Source organism: Macaca fascicularis, chromosome 4 (genome assembly GCF_037993035.2).
Source record: "Macaca fascicularis isolate 582-1 chromosome 4, T2T-MFA8v1.1".
Taxonomy (NCBI): Eukaryota; Metazoa; Chordata; class Mammalia; order Primates; family Cercopithecidae; genus Macaca; species Macaca fascicularis.
In genome coordinates, this window is record NC_088378.1 from 48,895,269 (window position 1) to 48,910,332 (window position 15,064).

The following is a 15,064-nucleotide window of genomic DNA, read 5'->3' on the forward strand; positions in this document are numbered from 1 at the left end:
AGCTATAAAGTTCTATGCAGAAATTTCAATACCTATTACTGATTCCTAATATTTGCATTATCTATTTGCTTTTTTTCTGTTTAGGACATCCAGGCAGAAATTGATGCCCACAATGACATATTTAAAAGTATTGACGGAAACAGGCAGAAGATGGTAAAAGCTTTGGGAAATTCTGAAGAGGCTACTATGCTTCAACATCGACTGGATGATATGAACCAAAGATGGAATGACTTAAAAGCAAAATCTGCTAGCATCAGGTCAGAATAATCAATATCAAAATAAAAATAATGGGGTGGAGGGGGCAGATACTTGTGATTTTTGTATATCAGAAAGAGAAAGGGCAGCCTTACCACCACTGCTACTTTATCAGAAGCAGTTTAAGATTTAAATGCAAAGCCTGTTTCCTTGAGTTATATAGTTCAAACTCTATTTGTGTCCAATACTGTCTACTAACTGTTCCAGACTATTCATAAATGTTCATATATTGTAAACCTAACAATACTAGCAATAATACTGTTAGCAACATCTGCTAATTACTGAGTGTTTACCTTGACTATGTACTTGTTAGGATCTTTACAAATGTTACTTTATTTCATAATAAAAAAATTCCTAGAAAGGTGGGTAGTAACATTATTCCTTCTATGAGGAAACAGAGGTTTAATGAATATAAGCAACTTGCCAAGTTTTGAGGCTAAGAAGTGCCAAGCCAGAATTTGAATCTAGATCTTTTTGACTCTTGGCAGTGAACATGTTTTGCTTAATCATGCTGTTTATATGCCTCATTCAAGATGTATTTATAGAAATTAAATATCTCTTATGGACACTAAAATGGAAAATTGATGATTCATGTCTGCATTTGGAGAGAGTAAAATTAAATGAGGATGAACCTTAGGACCAGAATTCTGACTAGGAAAAGACCTTGAAAATTACCCAGAGAGACAGAATGATTAGTGTTGTTGGGGTCAAGAATATTTTAAGATCATATTTAATAGATAGTGGACAGGTCCTAATTAAATATAAATGTAGTGAATACTGGCTGAAAAATATGTTATTGTGCAAAAATCTAAAAGCAGAACATTGACAGGAAGTCCTAGATCTGTTTTGTTTTGTTTTGTTTTTTGCAGCGTACCATGTGTACAACCTTTAAACCAAATGGTCTTGAATTTGACTCAGACTTTACTATTTACTCTCTGATCTTGAACAAACTACTCAGCCTCTTTGAGCCTTAAATTTATTTACAAAATCAGAATAGAAATATTTAACACTCACGATTGCTATGAAGATTGAATGGAATGATTTGATAGTTCCCTAATCTATGTAAATCCTGCCTAAGAAAGCATCTAGTGAAATATTTTTATACATAAAGGGGCTCAGTGGGTCTGCCTCCGCTGGTTTCAAGATTTAATGGAGAACAGAATCTTCAATGATTACCTATCATGAATGAATTAAAAAAATTTTTTTCTAAGATGTATTCAAAGGTTTTTATTCTTCTGGAGCTCAGAGAGTAGAATTTGCAGTTCCTTTACATGTGAGGAAGGGAGCAATGTAGCATGGACATGGATGCTCTGTATAAAGTTCCCATTGGAAAATATAATAGATCAGCATTGGCCAACTACTTTTTCTTAATAAGAGAAGAAAATTTGGGAGGCCGAGACGGGCCGATCACGAGGTCAGGAGATCGAGACCATCCTGGCTAACACGGTGAAACCCCGTCTCTTCTAAAAAGTACAAAAAACTAGCCGGGCGAGGTGGGGGGCGCCTGTAGTCCCAGCTACTGGAGAGGCTGAGGCAGGAGAATGGCGTAAACCCGGGAGGCGGAGCTTGCAGTGAGCTGAGATCCGGCCACTGCACTCCAGCCTGGGCGACAGAGCGAGATTCCGTCTCACAAAAAAAAAAAAAAAAAAAAAAAAAGAGAAGAAAATTAGGGAGTACTATGTAGTGAGGGATTATTCTTGTTTAAGACTTGAATTTTCAACTGCCTAGATCCCATCAGGTTGCAACTTTCCATTCCTTATAAATATGAGCAAAAATATTTAAAATGTTAATAGTGAAAAGCATTCACTGAGCATCCAACAAAGTCATCTCTGCCAACAACCTAAGAATTCCAGAGCTGGTCCTAGTGAAGTGTACATGGTGCTGGGAATTTCAGAGGTTAGAGAATGACTTATTTAGGAAGAATAATTTAATGAAGACCTATAACATAAACAGATAAGTAAAAAGTTATAGACAAAAAATTTTTGGTCTTTCTTGGGAGTTATTGCCTAAGCCTATCATGACAAATTTTTGTTTTTTAAACTGGAAAGAAAGAACTTATAAACTACAGCTGGAATATTATGTAATAAGTAAGTTAATGTTATTTTTAGAAGACGGGGGAATATGCCTGTGCCAGTGGACTTTTGCATTAAGGTAGATCAGATATTCCAGTAAAATGTGATAATAAATTAATGTGATGATGAATTAAAATAACTTTTACTTTGATTAGTCACCTCAAGAGATTCAAGCACTTATTCAAGCATGTAATACAAACTTATTTCTATGCTTGAGGCATTGCTATTAATAAGATACAGTCCCTACCACTAGAGGCTCACAAATCTGTTCAGATTAAGGTAGGGTCCAAAGCAGAGAGTGGTTACTCTCACTTCAGATGATCGAAGAAGGCTTCATAAAAGAGTTCATTCCTTAGCTGAGCCTTGAAACATACATAGTTATTCCCCAGATGGTCTAGGTGATGACTGGGGAAGGGTAACTAAGCTGGGGTCTTGAAATAACACTGTGTTTATATGAAAATCAATACATTAAGTCTGACTGAGAATACAGTTTGCTGCTGGTGTCGTGGGGAAAAGACTATGGCTAACCAAAAGAGAGAGGGGTAAGAGACAAATCATGCATACCTATGTGTAACCAAGCTCCCTTCCACTGTGGATGGAATTGGGAGCCTTTTGAGTAACATGATTAAATTTGGGCTTTGGAGGAATCCCTCACACAACTATGGAGGATGCCTTGGATGAGCCCGTTCTGAAGAGGGGAGACCTGGTAAGAGACACTTTCAGCATCTAGGAAAGGGAAGAGAGATTGAGTAGATAATTAGTTCACATTGTTAAGGCACTGGAGAGACATCCAGGAGAAGATAGCCAAAGCCATTAGATGGAGATCTGCTCTTCAAAAGAGTGCAGTAGGTGAAAAAGACAGATGGGAGGGGGTGTCCAGAGACAGGTGGCAGGCAACCATTGTGAGTTAGTTATTAGAGAGGGTGAAACATTAGAAGAGGGCAAAGCAAAGAAGTCCAAGAAACTCTAATACATAAGGAATGGGCAAAGGAGAGGGAAGCAGCAAGGAAACTGAGAAGTCCCTATCCTGAAGAGGGACGAGATCCAGGAGAGAATATTGTCAAGAGCCAAGGAAAGAGGGGTTTCTAAAAGAAGTGCATAAGTAATGGTGTCAGCTGCTTAAAGAAGTGGAGCAAGATCAGGTCTGCAGAGTCCAGGAGCAATTAGAAGGGCTTTGGTGGCCTTTTGCCAGGGCCCTTTTTTTTTTTTTTTTCGGTTGAGGGAGAAATCTTATTGCAGAGGACTAAAGAGATAGAAGGGGAGGTGAGGATGCGGCAATAGAACTGAGTCTACTCAGTCTCATTATCTCAAGGAACTCATCTGTGAAGGGAAGAGGAGGGAAGAATGCATTTGCTGTATTATTATAGTTGATACTATTGCAAGTTTATAACAGCTGGTGGCTGTATCTATATCTATATAGACCTGTCTGTGCTTTTACAGAGATTCAGTATGGCATTGTAAAAATTTTTTAAATTTTATTTTTAATGTTTGTGGGCATATAGTAGGTGTATATATTTATGGAGTACATGAGATATTTTGGTATAGGCACGCATGCAATGCATAATAATCACATCATGGCAAAGGTGGTATGCATCCCCTCAAGCGTTTATCCTTTGTGTTACAAACAATCCAATTATACTTTTTTAGTTATGTAAAAATGTACAATTAAGTTATTATTGACCATAATCACCCCGTTTTGCTATCAAATACTGGATCTTATTCATTCTTTCTATTTTTTATACCTATTAATCATCACCATTTCCTCCCCATCACCCCCCTGCCCCACCAACTACCCTTCCCAGCCTCTGGTAACCATCCTTCTACTCTATCTCCATGAGTTCAATTGTTTTGTTTTTTAGATCCCCAAAATAACTGAGAACATTCAATGTTTGTCTTTCTGCGCCTGGTTTATTTCACTTAACATAATGATCTCCACTTCCATCCATGTTGCTGCAAGTGGCAGAATGGTAGAATAGTACCCCATTGTGTATAAATACATTTTCTTTATCCATTTATCTGTTGATGGACACTTAGGCTGCTTCCAAATCTTGGCTATTGTAAACAGTGCTGCCACAAACATGGGAGTGCAGATATCTCTGTGATATACTGATTTCCTTTCTTTTGGGTATATAGCCAGCAGTGGGATTGCTGGATCATATGGTAGCCCTATTTTTAGGTTTTTGAGGAACCTCCAAACTGTTCTCCATAATGTTTATAACTTACATTCCCACCAACAGTTCACAAGGGTTCCTTTTTCTCCACATGCTAGACAGCATTTGTTATTGCCTGACTTTTGGATAAAAGCCATTTTTGACTGGATTAGGTATGTTTAGCTAAAGGCGTAAATGATCTCTTCTTCATTTTTATATTTAAAAAATGAATGAGATAAAATTAAAATAGCGTATTTGTTATTACTTGCATATTTATAAAAGATAAAATGGTTTGTTATTTAATTTAGCCTCTACGTTTGCCAAAAATAGTGGCATATGGTATGTGCTCAGTAATCGTTAGCTATTATTATTCTCATTGATTACCTCTTTGTTTGGCACTAATTGAAAAGACATAGAAATTCTCTCTACCCTATGTTTTTCCCTCTTGGTTGGTAATGTTGGGGATTTCTAAGAAGGTCTTCCAAAACAGCTTCCCCCTTTGCTGGCTGGATTCTGAGCAAGTATGAAACAAAGTGTGCTCAAGGGCATTCATCGTGCGGCCAATAGAGAATTCAAATGCCATGTTAATTACTGATAGAGGCCAGATTGGAGGTGGTAACTTAGAGTGAAGGTGAGTAGGGCTGTCAACCAAACCCCAGAATGAGGCAGAATCACCAGCAGTCACTGGGCAAGGTGGCTTACCAAGTGAGAAACCATACATGGAAGAGTAGAAAAGAATTCAGTATGTGCATGGCCTGTTGTCAGGTGGTCCGTATGGACTGAGCTAAACAAGCATGCCCAATTATTCTCCCTGAATTTACAGATCAGATTCATCACTCCACCTCTGCAGGGACTCGGTGAGTTTCAGGGGTGGAGAAGAGACCGGAGTGTGCTTAGTGAGATAAATCCCTCCCCAAGGAGTGGGAGGAGTGTTCTCATAACAAATCTGTAGAGGCAGTCCACCTCCCAGGCTCCTGACTCCTTCATTGCCTACTGAAAGTGATCACTGTGGAGCACACTGTTCAGCCCTACTTCTCTGTTCTTTCCTCTCATTCCTTTAATGTACAATCTGCCCCTTATACTACCTTCTGTTGTGACACATTGTCCTATGTCTTAAGTATTTCTTGAAACTCTTCCGTAACTTTTCTCTCTAAATAAATGTTGGGTTTCCCCTTAATTGCCTACTTTACTTGAAACTCTTCAACCGAGGTTAATTTCCTCATTTTCCTCACCTAGCAGCCAATGAGAATATTCTGAATCTTTACCAACTACTATGTACATCAAACGGTCTGAATACCAGCCATAAACATCAAATGTGGTGCCAGAAAACACTGGCTGAAAAGGGAGCCCTGTCACACAGGGATAAGAGGGACAATTGCCAGCCTCATTGTGACTTGTTAAGCATTACTTCTCCATCTCTCAGCAACATCTCCTTAGAAGTGAATGCATCCATTATTCTATCCTTCATCATCTTATTTCTGCTTCTTCCTGATCTATATGTAGGGCATGCTTTCTACATTCCTCATTCATTCAAATGTCCCTTTACCTTTTTATTTTATTTTATTTTATTCTGAGACAGGGTCTTGCTCTGTTGCCCAGGCTGGAGTGCAGTGGCACAATCTCAGCTCACTGCAACTTCTGCCTCCTGGGTTCAAGTGATTCTCCTGCCTCAGCCTCCCGAATAGCTGGGATTATAGGCAGCTGCCACCACACCCAGCTTATTTTTATATTTTTAGTGGAGATGGGGTTTCATCATATTGTCCAGGCTGATCTCAAACTCCTGACCTCAGGTGACCCACCAGCCTTGGCCTCCCAAAGTGCTGAGATTACAGACGTGAGCCACCTTGCTCAGCCCCATTTACCTTTCATTCTCTATCCTTTTCTCAGCTACAGTTGTTGGTGGCAATATCCATATTCAGAACTTTTTATATTTTGATTTCCAAGTTTCTTTTTGCTTTACCTGTAAATGCCTTTATCCCTGTTCTAAGTCCCATAGACCTGGTCACACTGGAAGTCAGTTAACATTTCCTGTCATCTTGGCATCCCTGAGATAATCAATCTCCAGGAGATCAAGGGCAGACTGTTTTCCAGAGTACACATTTTATTTTATTACATTCGACCTGGCCATGTGCATCCGAATGCAATTTGTTTTGCCCTATTAGTTAGTAAAGAGCCCTCTGTTGTATCAAATCAAATAAGAATTGTTTATAACCTCATCAGTAAAACAGCTCTCCTTCACATTGAAGTTATGACTCTTATCCAGGGGGGTGCCTTCTTCATTAGCTTATTATATACTGGACCTATCTATCTACTATTATGTAACTTTATAGTTTTATCCGGTTCATTTTTATTTTTTACTTATTTATTTTTTAAAAGTTTTACAATTTCAATAGCTTTAAGGGTACAAGTGGTTTTAGTTACATGAATGAATTGTATAGTGATGAAGTCTGAGATTTTAGTGCACTAGTCACTCGAGTAGTGTACATTGTACCCATTTTGTAGGGTTTTTTGTTTGTTTGTTTTGTTTTGTTTTTAATCTCTCACTGCCCTGGTAACCTCCTCCGCCTCTGAGTCTCATATGTCCGTTGTATCACTCTGTATGCCTTTGCATACCCGTAGCTTATCTCTCGCTTATAAATGAGATCATGTGGTGTTTGGTTTTCCATTCCTGAGTTTCTTTACTTAGAATAATGGCCTCCGGCTCCATTCAAGTTGCTGCAAAAGACATTATTTTATTCTTTTCTATGGCTGAGTGGTATTTCATGGTATACACATACCACATTTTCCTTATCCACTCATTGATTGATGGACACTTAGGTTGGTTCCAAATCTTTGCAATTGTGAATTTTGCTGTGATAAACGTATGAGTGCCATTGTCTTTTTGACATAATGACTTCTTTTCCTTTTGGTAGATACCTAGCAGTGGCATTGCTAGATCAAATGGTAGATGTACTTTTAGTTCTTTGAGAAATCTGCTTAGGGATTGTACTAATTTACATTCTCACCAGTGTATAAGCATTCCCATTTCACCACATCCTCATCGACATCTTTAGTTTTTTGACTTTTTAATTACGGCCATTCTGGCCAGGGTAAGGTGGTATCTCATTGTGGTTTTACCAGCGTTTGCCTGAGGATTAGTGATGTTGAGTGTTTTTTCATATGTTTGTTGCCCAGTTGTATATCTTCCTTTGAGAAATGTCTAATCATGTCATTTGCCCACTAAAGGATTATTTGTGTTTTTTCTCACTAATTTGAGTTCCTTGTAGATTCTGGATATCAGTCCTTTGTTGGGTGCATCATTTACAAATATTTTCTCCCATTCTGTGGGTTATTTTTTTTACTCTGTTGATTATTTCTTTTGCTGTGCAGAAGCATTTTAGTTGAAGTAGGCCCCATTTATTTATTTTTGTTCTTGCTAGATTTCCATTTGCTATTGGGGTCTTAGTCATAAATTCTTTGTCTAGGCCAATTTCCAGACGAGTTTTTCCTAGGATTTCTTCTAAAATTGTTATTATTTCAGGTCTTAGATTTAAGTCTTTAATCCATGTTGAGTTGATTTTCATATGTGGTGAGAAATAGAGATTCAGTGTCACTCTTCTACATGTGACTTTCCAGTTTCTCTAGCATCATATATTGAATAGCGTGTCCTTTTTCCAATTCATGTTTTTGCATGCTTTGTCAAAATCAGTTGGTTGCATTTGGCTGTATTTCTAGGTTCTCTATTTTGTTTCATTGGTCTATGAAGATGCTTTATATAATTTTGATTTTTAAACATTAATTGAGACTTGTTTTGTGGCCTTTGTATTCTGGAGAATGTTCCATGTGCTGATGAGAGGAGTGTATATTCTTCAGTTCTTGAGTAGAATGTTCTGTAAATATCAGTTCGATGCATTTGTTCTAGAGTGCAGTTGAGTCCAGTGTTTCTTTGTTGACTTTCTGCCTCAATGATGTGCCTAGTGCTGTCAGTATAGCGTTGAAGTCCCCACTCTTAATGTGCTACAGTCTATCTCTTTTCTTAGGTCTAGTAGTAATTGTTTTATGAATTTGGTAGCTCCAGAGCTAGATGCATATATATTTAGGACTGTAATATCTTCTTGTTGGAATGATCATTTTATCATTATATAATGACCTTCTTTGTCCCTTCTTTGTCTTTTTTTTTTTTTTTTTTTTTTTTTTTTTGAGATGGAGTCTCGCACTGTCAACTGGATTGGAGTGCAGTGGCACGATCTTGGCTCATTGCAACCTCTGCCTCCCAGGTTCAAGTGATTCTCGTGCCTCAGCCTCTCAAGTAGCTGCGATTACAGATGCCCGCCACCACGTTGGGCTAATTTTTTGTATTTTTAGTAGAGACAGGGTTTCACTATATTGGCCAGGCTGGTCTCAAACTCCTGACCTCATGATCTGCCTGCCTCAGCCTCCCAAAGTGCTGGGATTACAGGCATGAGCCACTGCACCCGGCTCTTTGTCTTTCTTTAAAACTGTTGTTGCGTTTAAAATCTGTTTTATCTAATATTAGAATAGCTACTACTGGCTGGGCATGGTGGCTGATGCCCATAATCCCAGCACTACGGGAGGCTGAGGCAGGCGGATCACGAGGTCAGGAGTTTGAGACCAGCCTGACCAACATAGTGAAACCCTGTCTCTACTAAAAATACAAAAAATTAGCCGGGCATGGTGGCAGGCCATGTAGTCCCAGCTACTTGGGAGGCTAAGGCAGGAGAATTGCTTGAACTCGGGAGGCAGAAGTTGCAGGGAGCCGAAGTCACGCCGCTGCACTCCAGCCTGGGTGACAGAGTGAGACTCCATCTCAAAAAAAAGGAAAACAGAATAGCTACTACTGTTCACTTTTGGTTTCCATTTGCATGTAATATTTTCTTACACTACTTTACCTTGAATCTGTAAGAATCCTTATGTGTTAGGTGAGTGTCTTGAAGAGACACTTTAGTTTGTTTTTGTCTATTCTGCCATTATGTGTCTTTTAGATGGGAAATTTAGACCATTTGCGTTCAATGTTAATATTAAGATGTGAGGTACTGTTTCAGTTATGTTTACTGTCACCTAGATACTTCATTTTCATTATTGTATTATTATTTTATAGGCCCTGTGAATTTTATGCTTTTAAAAGGTTCTTTTCTGGGGCACATCGACCTTTTGTTTCAAGACCGAGAACTCCTTTTAGCACTTCTTGTATGCCTGGTCTTCTATTGACTTGCATATGTTGAACTATCCCTGGGTCTCTGGGATGAAACCTACTTGATTGTGGTGAATTATCTTTTTGATGTGCTGTTGGATTTGGTTTACTAGTATTTTGTTGAGGATTTTTGCATCTATGTTCATCAGAGATATTGGTCTGTAATTTTTTTTGGTATGTTGTTGCCTGATGTTGGTATCAGGTTGATAATGGCTTCATAGAATGAGTTAGGGAAGATTTTCTCTTTCTCACCCAACACATAAGGATTCTTATAGACTTAAGGTCAAGAGGTGGAAAAATATATTCTATACAATTGAAAATCGAAAGTGAGGAGGAGTAGCTATTCTTATATTAGATAAAACAGACTTTAAAGCAAAAACAATAAAAAAAACAAAGAACGTTATTATATAATAATGAAATAGTCAAACAAGAAGATATTACAATCCTAAATATATATGCATATGACAAATTCCTTCAGCATTTGCTTGTGTGAAATGCTTCTCCTTCATTTATGAAACTTAGTTTTGCTGAATACAAAATTCTTGGCTGACAATTTTTTCTGTTTAAGGAGGCTACAGGTAGGATCCCACTTCCTGTTGGCTTATAAGGTTTCTACTGAGTCTGACTTAGCAGTCTGCTAAGACTGCTGTTAGTTCAGTAAGTTTTTCTTTATAGGTCGCTTGATGCTTTTGTCTCAGTGTTCCTAGAAATGTTTCCTGCACGTTGACCTGGGATAGCCTGATGACTATATGCTTTGGTGATGTACTCTTTGTAGTGAATCTCCCAGGACTGCTTTGTGTTTCTTGCATTTAGATGTCTAAATCTCTAGCAAGGCTAGAGAAGTTTTCCTCAGTTATTTCCTCAAGTAGGTTTTTGAAACTATTTGGTTTTTCTTCTCTCTCAGGAACACCAGTGATTCTTAGAGTTGGCCCTTTTTCATAATCGCATATTTCTTGAAAACTGTTTTCATTTATTTTCATTCTTTTTTCTTTAGTTTTGTTTGATTGGGTTAATTTAAAAGCCTTGTCTTTCAACAGGCTTTCGACAGACTTTTGATAAGGCTCTGAAATTTATTTCTTCTACTTAGTGTAGTCTATTATTAAAACTTTCCATTGCATTTTGTAATTCCTTAAATATGTATTCTATTTCCAGTAGTTCTGATTTTTTAAATCTATCTCATTAGAAAAATTTTCCTTCATATCCTGAATTGTTTTTAAAATTTCTTTATGTTGTTTTTCACACTTCTCTTGTATCTCCTTGGGTAACTTAATAGTCATCTTTTTGTATTCTTTATCTGGTATTTCCAAAGATTTCGTCTTGGTTTAGATCTATTGTTGGAGAGCTAGTGTGATCATTTGGCGGTGCTATAGAACCCTGCTTTTTCATATTCCCTGAATTATTTTTCTGGCTCCTTCTCACTGCAGAAGACTATTTATTCTAATTATTTTTGAATTTATTTTAGATTTGACTATGTGTTCTTTTAAATTTCTTTTTCTCTCCTTGAGGATGTGACTTTAATGTTTCTAGTTTATTGTAACCTAATTCAGCTCTGCATGCTTTCCGGGGTGAAGACTCTGCATGAGTTCCTTGGTTATGGAGCCTTTGTATGATGGCTTTCTCAGATCCTCATTGTAGTAGTAATGTGCTTGGTGTGTCACTCTCCTGACCCAGTTTCCTGGCTATTCAGATGACACAGGTACCTCTTTCCATCTGTAGGAATGCTGATGTTACACATAGAGAGGGACTGTGACTCCACCCCTCATGAAAGCCTGAACCTGGAGGGCACTCCCCTTGTGGGGATACAGTCACCCCACTGTTCTAGAAAGGCTGTCTACAAGTGTACCCATGCTAGGCTCCTGTGGGAGAAGCCTCCAGCTGTATCTGTTATGGTGGGTGAAGGAGAGAATAAGTCCCCTTCTCCAAGACCCTTCACGAGCACCAGGGCTGCCTGACTGTTGGGGCAGAGCTACAGACTTTCTCCACTGAGCCCAGCATTACACCCATGCCTCTGCTGAAAGAAACTTCCCACAGGTGGAAATGTCTGGGACTCAAGGCCTGCCATCTTCATTCTTTTGTCATTCTTTTGTCCCACAGGTTGCTCCCTTGATTTGGAGCACTCCCTCTTTCCCGTAGGAGTAGGAATCCCTGAGGGCCAGACTACTGTGAATGCTGCTGCTCCACTGGGTCTAGCAACCCATTTGGACTGCCACAGTCCAAGCTGGTATGGGGGAATGTCTGCAAGGGATCCAGTGATGTGACCTGTCCCGAAGTCTCACAGCAGTGAGTCCCAGCACCAGCTCTGAGGGGGGCTGCAGAGGAGTGATGTAGACTCTGTGATATTCCTTGGTTATAAATAGGCTTAGTGTGTTGGCTTTCTCACATGCCATGTGTAACAGTAATGAACAGGTCACGTGGGCAGACTCAGGGCCTCCTGATTAGCCAGGGTGATGCAGGTGATGGTGACAGCCGAGGTCACACAAGTTTTCCCCTTCCTGGTGCAGTGTGATTGTCCTTGCAGATGCTATCATGGACTGTGTCAGTTGGCCTCCAGCTAGGAGGTGGCACTTGGAAAAGAGCACTGGCTGTGGTGGTAGTGGCGGGATTTATGCTTGCCTTATGTTACCCCGGGGAGGTACTCTGGTGTCCCAAGCAATGGGAGGGGCCGTAGAGCTCCCAAAAGATTCTGGGTTTTTTTTGTGTGTGTGTGTTAAGCTACCAGGAGGAGTGAAGGGGCAAAACCAGTAGGGAGGTGGGTCAAGCAAGGCTCTCTACAGGCGGACGCAAGCAGCAGCTCTCGTGGGGATTGGAGGACATTTTGTTGGCTGCTGGGGTAGTGTTACAAGGAGGAGCACAGTTGCCTCTGCTGCACAAAAGAGTGCAAATGAGGAATGGGGAGTAGCCAGCAGCAGTAAGCCCCACCTAGCTCCCCTGCATTTGGCAAGGCGGGTCTCACATCTGCAGCATTCCACTAGCAGCAACAGCTAGCAAAGTTCCAGTCAGTCTGCACTCAAACTCAAAACTGCCTTAGATCATAAGCCTTCCCAGTGGAGATGGAAACTGCAGGGCTTTCAGGCCATGCCCATCCTCATCTGCCCATGAAGCAAGGGCACCCAGCTTCTGTGCCCACTCAAGTTTATATCATGAATCTCAGTTAGGAGCTTCTCTCAACCTGTGACCCCTGCCTGAGTTAACTGGCTGACCTCCATGAGGTCTCCTATGAGTTAGAATCAGGAATGACTTCCCTTCATCCCTCTGGAGACTGGGAGTGCACACACAGCACATCCCAATGTGGTTCCTTCTCATCTACTCCCCATTGCTCACTACATCAGCTCCAGAGCTGGGTAGGGTTAAGGCCTTTTCCCTAACCTGGATTGCCAGGTTCCCCAGTGGGTGTGTATGTCCTGTAGGCAGTTTCTCCCTTTCTCACACTCTGGGGACTTACAATTTTTGGCCTGGCTCGTGATGTATGCTGCAGCCTGCTGCTTCTTTCAAACGGTCTGTGGTGTCTGTCAGTTTTCCTTGTTAAGTTCCTGTGTTGCTTCTTGGAAATAAATTCACAGTATGAATCTCTACATACTATTTTGTCTTTCCAAGTGGAAGAGGCATGCTAACAATGCTTCCAATCCACCATCTAGGGGAAAAAAAAGTTTTATTCACTTTATATGCTAGATCTACAATATTTCAACTTGATTTTTGTGTATTTATTTATTTACTTATTTTTGAAACAGAGTCTTGCTCTGTCACCTCGGCCGGAGTGCAATGGTGCAGTCTTAGCTCACTGCAACCTCCATCCCCCAGGTTCAAGTGATGCTCAAGCCTCAGCCTCCCATGTAGCTGGGAATACAGGCACGTGCCACCATGCCAAACTAATTTTTGTATTTTTAGTAGAGACGAGGTTTCGCCATATTGTCTGGGCTGGTCTCGAACTCCTGGCCTCAAGTGATCCACCCTCCTCGTCCTCCCAAAGTGCTAGGATTACAGGCCTGAGCTACTGCGCCCAGCCCCAGCTTGATTATATTAAAATGCATATCCTCTGGTATTTTCAACTGTCAGATTCTCCAGCTTTTAAACATTTATTCCTTTTTTTCCTGAATTTTCACATCTTTCTTCTAATCTTTAGTTGATCAAACCCTTTCTCTTTTCAGACTCCATTAATCCCCTCTACCTAGTTTGGAGCCCATCATAAGATACTTCAACAGTGTCAGGACCTTGAATTTCCTTTCCCCTTTTAACTTCTTCTGTTTCCCAGTCTCTGACATTCCAATGTCCACACCCTCTCTATCCCTTGCCTTTAATCTTGGACTCTGCCTAGTGTTACACTAGAAAGTGAAAAATGGTAACATTGGTCCTGCTATAATTTGATACTTTCTACTTACAATTGGTATTGTTATTTTCAATGATTTTCTATTATATTCACCACCTTGTCTATTTTATTTTTTAATTATTTATCATTTAGATTTCATGTTTATTTTATTTAACTTTTAATTTCAGTTCAGGGTACATGTACTGGTTTGTTATATAGGTAAACTAGTGTTATGGGGGCTTGTTGCACAGATTATTTCATCACCCAGGTATTAAGTCTAGTACCCTATAGTTATTTTTCCTGATCCTCTCCCTCCTCCCATGTTCCACCTTCTGATAGGCCCCAGTATTTGTTGGTCTCCTCTATATATCCATGTGTTCTCATCATGTAGCTCCCACTTATAAGTGAAGACATGATATTTGGTTTTATGTTCCTGCATTAGTTTGCTCAGGGTAATGGCCTCCAGCTCTATCCTTATTCCTGCAAAGAACATGGTCTTGTTCTTTTTCATGGCTGCATAGTATTCTATGGTGTATATGTACCACATTTTTTCAATCCAGTCTTATCATTGATGGGCATTTAGGTTGATTCCATGTCTTTGCTATTGTGCATAGTACTACAGTGAACATACAGTGAACAGTGAACACATGTGCATGTATCTTTATAACAGAATGGTTTATATTCCTTTGGGTATATACCCAGTAATGGGATTGCTAAGTCAAATGGCATTTATGTTTTTAGTTCTTTGAGGAATTGCCACACTGTCTTCCTTAATCGATGAACTAATTTACACTCCAACCAACAGTGTAAAAGTGTTCCTTTTTCTCCTCAACCTCATCAGCATCTATTATATTTTGAGTTTTTACTAATAGCCATTCTGACTGGTGTGAGATGGTATGTCATTGTGGTTTTGATTTGCATTTCTCTAATTATCAGTGCTATTGAGCTTTTTTTTTAACATGCTTGTTGGCTGCATATATGTCTTCTTTTGAAAAGTGACTGCTCATGTCCTTTGCCCACTTTTTATGTTATTGTTTGTTTTTTCCTTGTAAATTTTTTTAAGTTCCTTATAGATGCTCAATATCAGACCTTT

At 39.6% G+C, this 15,064-nt stretch overlaps 1 protein-coding gene across 13 annotated transcripts in view; it reads left to right on the forward strand.

Moving 5' to 3' along the window:
- The window catches only part of UTRN (utrophin), a 581,880-nt gene that overhangs the window by 393,597 nt on the left and 173,219 nt on the right, over positions 1 to 15,064 (forward strand). For 12 of the 13 annotated variants that reach the window (XR_012433510.1, XM_005552038.5, XM_005552041.4 and 9 more), the window contains one exon: positions 85 to 257. Coding sequence is in view for 11 of the 13 variants with exons in the window: in XM_005552038.5 (XP_005552095.3) it covers positions 85 to 257 (173 nt within the window). In the remaining 2 variants the exon portion in view is untranslated. Of the gene's footprint in view, positions 1 to 84; positions 258 to 15,064 lie in introns of those variants that run through there. The other variant, XR_012433511.1, reaches the window with a different exon arrangement.